The following is a 10,904-nucleotide window of genomic DNA, read 5'->3' on the forward strand; positions in this document are numbered from 1 at the left end:
CCCTAGGCCTCCCCAACAGGGCCGCCCAAGGACGCCCAGGCCGCCCCAGGCCGCACCTGTCAGGGCCGCCCAAGACCCACCCTAGGCCGCCCCAACAGGGCCGCCCAAGGCCGTCCGAGCCGCCCCTGCCAGGGCCGCCCAAGGTCAACCCCAGGCCGCCCTAGCTGAGATGCCCAAGGCCCGTCTTAGGCCGCCCCTGCCAGGGCCGCCCAAGACCGCCCAGGCCGCCCCAGGCAGCCCCTACCAGGGTCGCCCATGGTCAGCCTCTGGCCACCCCAATAGGACAGTCCCAAGCCACCCAGGCCACCCAGGGTAGCCCACCCCAGGCCGCCCAAGGCTCAACCCCAGGCCACCCTGGACGTTGACCGCACCTGCTATTTCCGTCCGTGCTCATCTGCGTTATCCATTCGTCTCGCCCTCCGTCGGAACCTCACGCAACCGCACATACCCGGAACGCCATGAATTTCCCACAACCTCTTCACGCACCACAGTGCCGAGGTACGCCCGAACTCCCTGGTGTCGAAGTGTTCTCCGCCCATCATTTTCTCGAGAAGTTTCCACCACCGTCAGAATTAGATTTGGTTTGGATTTCCCACTTCCTCTCCCTCTTTCTCGAGTGTTTCTTCGCAATGCGAATTCGGGTATTGATTTTGGTGCTTAGGCATCGTCGCGGTGGGGGAAGACAGTACTCCCGCCCTCGAAAAGGGTCAGAGCTGCACCACCAGATTTTCATCGGTTTTAAAGTCCGAATCCGATTGTGTGAATTTCTGTGGGCTGTTTTATCCCTCCATTATCCGATCCATCCTTTACCGTTCATCCATCCGTAGCCAGCCCGTAAATCCAGTCGTCCATTCCCTAGTCGTCCTACATCCATTCCTTAATCCAGTCGTCCATTCCTTAGCCGTCCTATGTCACATTCATTCATGACTATCTCGACTAGAGAACTCCTCCTACCTCAAGCATTTGTGAGAAGTTCCATCTCCCTCTACTATATCTCTTGCAAGCCCTTTTTCTCCATGATTCTTACTAAACCTCTGTGATGTCAAGGGACAGTCTATTTCAAAAAATCTTTGGAGAAAGATGATATAAATTATAGTCAACGGAATCTTACTGGAGTCCATCTTTTTTGATAGATTGGAGTGAATCTTCTAGGTCACAGCAGTGGAGACTGATTACTTAAATGCAAATGGGGGCTGGAGGGTCTCACGTTCAGCTTAATCCAGGGACCACAACTATTCTCTTATCGGCCTTCATGGGCATATCAGTTTACAAAACCGCCCATTACAGTTATGTAACTGGCCTGGTTCCTACACATATTTGCAATTGTAGCAGTATGAATGATCCCTTAATCTCAAACCTCATAAAACCACATCAAATGCGATAAACAACTTCAATAATAACCATGGATATACAGTACAAAGTATGCAAGCCCACTTTTAGATCCAAGATTACATCCTAAGATGTCCAACTTAAGGTCAAGCTCCACCAACACCGTCAACTATATTTTATTAGTTTGATCTCTATGTCAAAATTGAACTGTTTTCTTAGGAAATTCAATACCTTATTTTTCAAGTCAACTTATCAAAAAAATTGTTAGCACCCCTCCGTTTTCTCTACTTCTCATATTTTGAAGTTCCTGTAAGGTACATTTCCCCCACTTCTTAGCTGTGATTAAATCAAAATTCGAAATTACAAACCCATATTAGTCATGTACATGAATATTCATGGCAGACCGCTGTACAAAAGTGAAAATAGACATAGTCAAGGGTTCCCTAGTAGTGAAAGTCTACATGAATATGCCTCTTATTTGGTGGGTTCTCTAGCAACAATACTGCAACAGAGCAATCAAGTTTTTAAGAATACAATAGACTTTTGAATCATAAAAAAAAATAGTCAGGAAATGAAATAAAATCTGGAGAAGAATCGATGGGTCAAATATGGGTTACGACAGCTAATATTGATGTTGAAGAAGATGACAAGTTTCTGGAGGGTAGACAATAAAGATTACTGTAAATGATGATTTAATCTCAAAGAAAGTGACATATTCTTCCACTGAAAGTGAGGTGAGAGAGAACTTTACTGGAGGGGGAATTCACTGACTCTTTCCATCATGAATCTTCCCTCTTTGTCAGAGCAACCGATTCAGTCAATCCTGATTTGGCCAGACAAATTTGATCATCGTTTGATCTTGAAGCCAAATTAAGGATCACTAAATCCCGGGTTGGACTCATGTTGGTCTCCTCTTAAGTATGAAAGTTGGCTTTTATAGTGATTCGTCAGCTTCCTGCAGAAGTCTAACTATTTATCAAAATGGGTCTGTAGCTGGATAGCAAATTAAGGTTTTTCTACAAGTAGAACAGATTTTAAATTTCACAGAATGTTTTATTTCTTTGAGTCCTATGATTTTACTCCATACTGAATATCCATTTTCGTGACCCCTAACTCCATATTAACCATTGGCCCTTCCATAAGAAGAGCCCTATTCTTAAAAACGAGACTAAAACATATAAGACGTCATCTTCAAGTATTTCTTTCCATGATCGTTGTGCTTCTGTCTCTCTCACTCAAAGGCACGTACAGTTTTGATTCTCCTTGTCTTGTCTGGGGCACGAAGTTTCTCTCTCTCTCTCTACCTCTCTCTCTCTATCTCTATCTCTATCTATCTCCATCTCACTCTCTCTCTCTCTCTATCTCTCTCTCTCTCTCTATCTCTATCTCTATCTCTATCTCTATCTCTATCTCTCTCTCTCTCTCTATCTCTTTCTATCTCTATCGCTCTCTCTCTATATATATATTTCTATCTCTTATCGATATCTATCTCTATGTCTCTCAATTTCTATCTCTACCTCTATCTCCATCTCTATCTCTCTCTCTCTATTTCTATCTCTACCTCTATCTCCATCTCTATCTATCTCTCTACTTCTATCTCTACCTCTGTCTCCATCTCTATCTATCTCTCTATTTCTATCTCTACCTCTGTCTCCATCTCTAGCTATCTCTCTACTTCTATCTCTATCTCCATCTCTATCTCTCTCTCCCCCCTCTAACTATCGATCTATCCATCTCTCTCTCCCCCCTCTCTAGCTATCGATCTATCCATCTCTCTCTCCCCCCTCTCTAGCTATCGATCTATCCATCTCTCTCTTCCCCCTCTCGAGCTATCGATCTATCCATCTCTCTCTCCCCCCTCTTTAACTATCGATCTTTCCATCTCTCTCTCTCACCTCTTTAACTATCGATCTATCCATCTCTCTCCCGCCGCTTTTTAACTATCGATCCATCCATCTCTCTCCCCACACCTCCCTCTTTAACTATCGATCTATCCATCTCACAAGTGAAGAGCAGGAGTCTATTCCTCCACAGACCGATCACACGCCCCTTAGTTAATTTGCGGAGAGCGATTTAACACAGTTTTTTCACAGAACTTCATTTTATAAGTAAATAAAGTTGTAGACACCCGATAAATAACCGCATTAAATCCTCTTGTCGTTCAAATAAAATCAGGGAGCAGACTGAGGTATAAATATGAAAATAGCCCATTAAATCCATCTCTTGTCGTTCAAAAAATAGGGAGTAGAATACCTTTTTTGCCGTTCAAATTTTTTTTAACTCCTACCGTAACCCAAAGATAGCAATGATCAATCTAAGAAAGCGCCCAGAATTTCATTTTCTCCCCTAACTTGTGTACGACAGAATAATCCCTTTCTTTATTTGCGATTCAAAAATCAATTTTCATTTTTTTTTAGTTACACACCAGCAAGCTTTGTGCCCAGAACTTCATTTAATAGTACCCATGCATCTCTCTTTTCTATCTATCTATAAATCTATCTTATCCATCTCTACCTCCCTCACTCTATATAACTATCCATCACTACCTATCCATCGATCTAAGATAAAAAACAGCAAGCTTCGCGCCCAGAACTTCATGCAATCGTACCCATCAATCTCTCTTCACCAACAATCCATCTATCAATCAATCTGTTGTGAATCCATCTCTTCCTCCCGCACTCTATATGAGTATCCATCAATCTTAGATAAGAAACACCAATCTCTCTTATCTAACAATCTATCCATCTATCAATCTCTCCAAGTATCAATCGTCTATGAATCCGTCGCTCTAGGCGGCCTCCACGGAGGAAGAACGCGTCTTGATGGGCTTGAGCTTCAGGCCGAGAGCTTCGGGGGAGAGAAGCTCTGGCGGGATATGGGCCGGCGGCGCTTTCGGCCGCGGCGGCGGCGACCGCCGTGCATGGCCGAGACTCGCCAGAAATCGCTCCACCGCCGGCAGCATCTCCGCCGGCTGCTCCTCCGTCACCAAAGACCCGCATCCATCGATCTGATCCATAATATCAATTTAGCGAGGTTTGTTTAGAGATCTGTCTATCGATACGCGTCATTTTCGACGTAGTAGGAAAGAAAAAGATTGATAAGTTCGTAAAGTATGGAGAAAGAAATTGAGATAGATCCATTAGTTTGTAGAAATATCAAAAGAAACGTAGACAGAAATGTAGAGAAAGGAATCAATTTAGAGAGATTTGTTCAGAGATCTGTCTATAGATACGCGTCATTTTCGATGTAGTAGAGTGAGAAAGAAAGATTGATAAGTTCGTAAAGTATGGAGAAAGAAATTGAGATAGGCCCATAAGTTTGTAGAAATATCAAAAGAAACACAGACAGAAATGTAGAGAAAAAAATCAAGATAGATCGACAGGTGAAGTGAGGGAGAGAAAGATCGATAAGGCTTGGAGATATATAAATATTAACATAGAAATATAGAGAAAAAAATAGAGAGAGAAAGAATGATAAAGAGAGGGAGAGAAGGATCCATAAGTCTGAAGATACATAAATAGAAACATACATAGGAATATAGAGAAAGAAATCGAGAGAGAGGGAGAGATAGATAAGAGAGGGACAGAATGATCTATAAGTCTGTGGATATATAAATATAAATATATAGAAAGAAACCGAGAGGACGAGAGATAGATAATGAGAGGGAGAGCAGGATCCTTAAGTCTGTAGATATACAAATAGAACACACATAAATATATATATATATATATATATATATATATATATATATATATATATATATATATATATATATATATATATATATATATATATATATATATATATATATATATATAGAGAGAGAGAGAGAGAGAGAGAGAGAGAGAGAGAGAGAGAGAGAGAGAGAGAGAGAGAGAGAGAGAGAGAGAGAGAGAGAGAGAGAGAGAGAGAGAGAGAGAGAGAGAGAGAGAGAGAGAGAGAGAGAGAGAGAGAGAGAGAGAGAGAAAAAAAAAGATAAAGAGAAGGAGAGAAAGATCCATAAGTTTGTGGGTATCTAAATAAATATATCGATAGAATTATAAAGAAAGATATCGAGAGAAAGATAGAAACAGGTGTATATGATAGATAAAGATCGATAGATCAGTAGATGGATAGAGAGATGGAGATAAAGGGAAACATGTAACGATAGAAAGAGAGAAATATAGAAAGTTGTATGGATTGAAAGAAAGATATGGTGAGAGAGGAACATAGGAAGTTTGATGGATTGAAACAGAGAAATCGTGAGAGAAAGATAGATAAAGAGAGAGAGATAGATCCATTGAAGGAGAGATAAAGATAGACATTCGTATAAATTTATGTATATAGATATCGAGAGCATAAGTGATGATTAGCATGCGGGTTATTCCATCAAAATCAGAAAAATAAAAAAAAGAAGTTACCTCTACGAGATCAGCGTTGATGCAGTCCATCTTCTCGCTCAAATGAATGGCCTCGCTGTAAAACGGACTGACACTGCCGACAACGATGAGCGCTCTGCAGCGCAGCTCTTTCAGCTCTTCGGCGATACCACGTCTCCTGTTTCCATCAAAATCATGAAAAAAAACCCATTTAATCCCTTCTCTATGCTCAAAAAACCCATTTAATCATTGCCCAAATGCAGCTAAGAATTATCCAACGAAGAGTTTTGTACCCAGAACTTCATCTTCTTCGGAGAATCCCATTAATCCTTTTTTTTGTTGTTCGAAAATTCGTTTTTTTTCTTAGAAACGATCTAAGAACCAGAAGGTTTTGTGCCCCATCAAGAAACCGAGTGAAAAACTTTCCATTTCGTTTATAATTACACACCTGCAACTGAGAACGATCTAAGAAACAGCTAGTTTTTGTGCCCGGAACTTCATTTTCTGCAGTAGATGTAAACTTTTCGGCCTAGTCGCCGTTTGTGAAGGATCATACAACAATCAAACAACTCTTTTTGATCTCGGGAAGAGAGAAAATACCAAAAAATGTTCCGAAATTCGATGGGTTCACCTGTTTATTGCAATTAAATAGCGCATTGCTTTTGATCTCTCGCGATCGTCGAGCAGCTGCATAATTAAATAAAGAACTTAAAGTCGGAACAAAAAACAATAAGAACAGCAAATTTTCTTCTATTTTTTAATTTTAGTTGAGAGGATTCGAACCCTTTGGCAGGCATCCAATGCCTCAGATTTGGGCCCGTCTGCACCCCATCTAACATCCTGACATGATCAAATCAAAACTTAAAAATTTTAAAACTTAAGATTTTGGGTTTGATCTTTATGATTTCGGATTTTAGACGCCCTACCTCGCTGAAAAATCTGAAGAGGAGTAGCTCTTTGAACAGCCCGCAGACGCCGTAGAAATTAAGCAAGCTCAACAACATCTGCGATCAAAATTTTCAGATGAACTCGGCAAAATCAACAGCTTCTTGGATTCAACCGAGGAATTCTCAACCTTATTGTAGATCCATTCAGTCCAAGACGGCGCTCGACACAGAGGAGAGACAAGAATCAAGCCAGCGGATCTCTCCCCGTGCTTGATCTACAGAGAGAAAGTCCGTAAGATAAGAGAGAGAGATAGATGGAGATAGAGAGAGAGATGAACATACAGCGAAGAGGGTGAGGATGTAAGCCCCGGCAAGGGCGCCCATGCAGAATGCCTTCTCCACCCTGAGAAGAGAGAGAGATCACCAATGATGTGATAGAAGATGGTTCATCGCCATTAACTCTTTACCCCAAGAAATCTAAAACTTCTGCGATTTGATCAGCAAGATCATCGACGGAGAGGAAAGGGGGATGCTCTTGCCAGGGCGGATTGATATGGTAAATGCAGAAATTCTGAAGAAGGAAAGAGTCTGAGCCGTGGCAAGAGATTAATCCTCCGAAGCAGGAAGCGTCTGAAGCAAAACCCAGATAAGAAACAGTAAAATCAGACTGATTCTTGAGAGATTTTCATGGCGGAAAGGGGAAGATTGAGAGATCACGCACAATCAAGAGCGATATCGGGGTAAGTTATCAAGGCGGGCATCTCTGGATCGCCGATTACGGACACCGAGACCTGCCCATTGCTCGTTTCCACCGTGAATTCCTGAAGATTTTGGAAGAACGCAAGAACATGATTCAAGATCGAATTTTTTGAAATATTGGGAAGAGAGAAATTAATGGAGAAGTTGGGTTACAAGACCTGGCCGTTGAAGGGGATCGTTTCCATGTTAATGGAGACTGAATCGCAGAGCTCGGCCATGGCTTCATGCGACTCGGCCAGCGGCCGCCCTCTCTCTCTCTTTCTCTCTCTCTCCTTCTTGCTTCTGTAATCTCTCTCTTCTCTCTCTTATCCTCTCTCCTTCTCTCTCCTCCTTGCTTCTGTGATCTCTCTCTTATCCTCTCTCCTTCTCTCTCATCATTCCTTCCGGAACTTCTCTCTACTCCTCTCTGCTACTCTCTTCTCCTTGCTTCCTCAACCTCTCTCTTCTCCTCGCTGCTTCTCTCCTCTTCTTGCTTCTGTAACCTCTCTCTCTTCTCTCTCTCCTCTTCTTGTTTCTGTAACCTCTCTCTTCTCTCTCTTCTCGTCGCTGCTTCTCTCCTTTTCTTGCTTGTTTAACCTCTCTCTTCTCCTCTCTGCTTCTCTCTCTTCCTTACTTCTGCAACCTCTCTCTTCTCTTCGCGGCTTCTCTCTCCTCCTTGCTTCTGGAACCTGTCTCTTCGCTCTCTTCTACTCTCTGCTTCTCTCTCCTCATTGATTCTGCGACCTCTCTCTTCACTTTCTCCCAATCCCTTCTCCTTGCTTCTACAATCTCTCTTCTCTCTCCTCCTTGCTTCTCCAACCTCTCTCTTCTCTCTCTTCTACTCCCTGCTTCTCTCTCCTCCTTGCTTCTGCAACCTCTCTCTTCTCTCTCTTCTACTCCCTGCTTCTCTCTCCTTGCTTCTGCAATCTCTCAGCTTCTCTCTCCTCCTTGCTTCTGCAATCTCTCCGCTTCTCTCTCCTCCTTGCTTCTCTTCTCTCTCTGCTTCTCTCTCCTCCTTGCTTCTGCAACCTCTCTCTTCTCTCTCTGCTTCTCTCTCCTCCTTGCGTCTGCAATCTCTCTCTTTCCCTCTCTTCTTCTCTCTACGCATAAGCTTAGAGAGGGAGAGGGGCTCTAATGCCCGGCGACGGGTTACCGTTACTCATCCGTATCCAACGGTCAAGAAACGCCGTACGGACACGCGGAGTCCACTCATCCATACCCTTGTTAAGAGCGTTTAAACGAACCAACCCCCCGTTATATTTAACAATGACAATAATACCTTTTAATGTTTGTTGCTTCTTCCGTATCCTTAAGGAAGTTCAAATCTCACCCTAGTTAGTGCTCACATTTAGTAATGGTGGTATGGTTGAAATCTAGCTTTATTTATTGAATATCTCTCTTATTAGGTCAAGTAAAATAACCAAGTGAATGGCCCAGTAGCCTTTCCGGATTTGCATTTCCAAAATTGGCATTTTTATTGGATTAATACTTCTTATGGTTGTTATTTATTTTCTGCTCTCAAAGAATGGCCAAGTGAGATACAACTTTTTAAAACAATGAGCTAGATTCCTAAGTCTATTTTTCAAAAATAGAGAAAATTGAGGTTTATTATTTCTTCCATAGCTAAAGTTAAACGGGTTGGTGAGGTTTATTGTTCAGGCGTTGGGCCAGCCATAATAGAGGCCCGCTAGGCCCATGTTTAAAGTAGTCTCCTCTTCAACCTTGGAACCGGGAGGAAAAGCGAGATAGAGGAATGGAGGGGAAGAGATGAGAGGATATGAGAGAGAGATACAAATATATGGAAAGAAAAAAATAATGATGGATGGAGAGAGATATACAAGGGAGAAGAGAGAGAGAGATAAATGTAGTGGAAACAAAAAAAATGATGGATGGAGCGAGACATACAAGGGAGAAAAGATATATATATATATATATATGTATGTATGGAAAGAAAAAAATAATGATGGATGGAGAGAGACATACAAGGGAGAAGAGAGAGAGAGATAAAAATATGGAATGAAAAAAATAATGATGGATGGAGAGAGATATACAAGGGAGAAGAGAGAGAGAGATAAATGTAGTGGAAACAAAAAAAATGATGGATGGAGCGAGACATACAAGGGAGAAAATATATATATATATATATATATGTATGGAAAGAAAAAAATAATGATGGATGGAGAGAGACATACAAGGGAGAAGAGAGAGAGAGATAAAAATATGGAATGAAAAAAATAATGATGGATGGAGAGAGATATACAAGGGAGAAGAGAGAGAGAGATAAATGTAGTGGAAACAAAAAAATAATGATGGATGGAGAGAGATATACGAGGGAGAGAGAGAGAGAGAGATAAATATATGGAAAGAAAAAAATAATGATGGATGGAGAGAGATATACAAGGGAGTAGAGAGACACAGATAAATATATGGAAAGAAAAAAATAATGATGGATGGAGAGAGATATACAAGGGAGTAGAGAGACACAGATAAATATATGGAAAGTAATAAATAATGATGGATGGAGAGAGATATACAAGGGAGAAGAGATAGAGAGATAAATATATGGAAAGAAAAAAATAATGATGGATGGAGAGAGATATACAAGGGAGTAGAGGACATAGATAAATATATGGAAAGTAATAAATAATGATGGATGGAGAGAGATATATAAGGGAGAAGAGAGAGAGAGAGAGAGAGAGAGAGAGAGAGAGAGAGAGAGAGAGAGAGAGAGAGAGAGAGAGAGAGAGAGAGAGAGAGAGAGAGAGAGGGAGAGAGAGAGGGAGCGAGAGAGGGAGCGAGAGAGAGCGAGAGAGAGAGAGAGCGAGAGATAGATAGAGAGATAGAGAGAGAGAGAGAGAGAGAGAGAGAGAGAGAGAGAGAGAGAGAGAGAGAGAGAGAGAGAGAGAGAGAGAGAGAGAGAGAGAGAGAGGAAAAGAGAAACAATGAAGGGGGGGATATATGGAGAAAAAAGGTGAGAAAATATAAATATAGAAACACATAGGTTGACATAGAGATAGATATGTAGATAAAAAGAGAGAGAGGGATAGAATGAGAGATGGGTTGAAGTTGCATGTGAAGATGACCAACCATCTAATTATGCTACCTGGGCTGAGTCAACCTGTTCAGTTCTGCTCCAGGAAACAAGGTTTTTAAGTTTGTTTTACACTCCTGTCGAGATTATAAGCTGGCTTAGCTGAAACCCTAACACAATACATGCACCATTGGCCTGCTACGTGACCCAATGCACAGATCTAATTAACCCATTAATCCTGAAAAAAAATATACATAAATCTTCAAAATATATTTTTATGACTTGGATACAGTATTTAATTATGGGAAAAACCTATAAAGTTATGGATAATTCCTATGTCTAAATAAACCATACAATTTCAGGAAAATTCTCGTATGACTTTCGAGGTGATTTAACACACAATATTTTTAATCACTTAAATGTAAAAACCAGGAAAACACTACGTTAATATGTAACAATGTGATTATGTGTAAAATGTATTATTTCAATCACTGGTGTGCATAAAATTATCATAAAATGGCACATAAAGGCACATAAAGGCACTATATTCAATAGCTATTA

The 10,904-nt window shown here is 41.2% G+C and overlaps 1 protein-coding gene across 2 annotated transcripts; it reads right to left on the bottom strand.

Annotated features, from left to right (window-relative positions):
- Window positions 1-3,934: 3,934 nt before the first annotated feature.
- On the bottom strand, window positions 3,935-8,427 carry LOC144701996 (protein NDL2-like). 2 transcript variants are annotated; one of them, XM_078573839.1, is made up of 10 exons: window positions 7,492-8,427; window positions 7,296-7,395; window positions 7,114-7,204; window positions 6,917-6,977; window positions 6,763-6,849; window positions 6,614-6,691; window positions 6,471-6,527; window positions 6,319-6,374; window positions 5,730-5,865; window positions 3,935-4,336 (listed from the first exon to the last, which is right to left on the bottom strand). In XM_078573839.1, exons 1-10 carry the CDS (start codon window positions 7,549-7,551, stop codon window positions 4,118-4,120), a joined length of 945 nt encoding a protein of 314 aa, XP_078429965.1. In that variant the 5' UTR covers window positions 7,552-8,427; the 3' UTR covers window positions 3,935-4,117. The 2 variants fall into 2 exon arrangements, with proteins under 2 accessions (XP_078429965.1, XP_078429964.1); XM_078573838.1 differs by having other exon boundaries at window positions 7,042-7,204.
- Window positions 8,428-10,904: the final 2,477 nt, after the last annotated feature.

Source organism: Wolffia australiana, chromosome 4 (genome assembly GCF_029677425.1).
Source record: "Wolffia australiana isolate 7733 chromosome 4, ASM2967742v1".
In the NCBI taxonomy this organism is placed as follows: Eukaryota; Viridiplantae; Streptophyta; class Magnoliopsida; order Alismatales; family Araceae; genus Wolffia; species Wolffia australiana.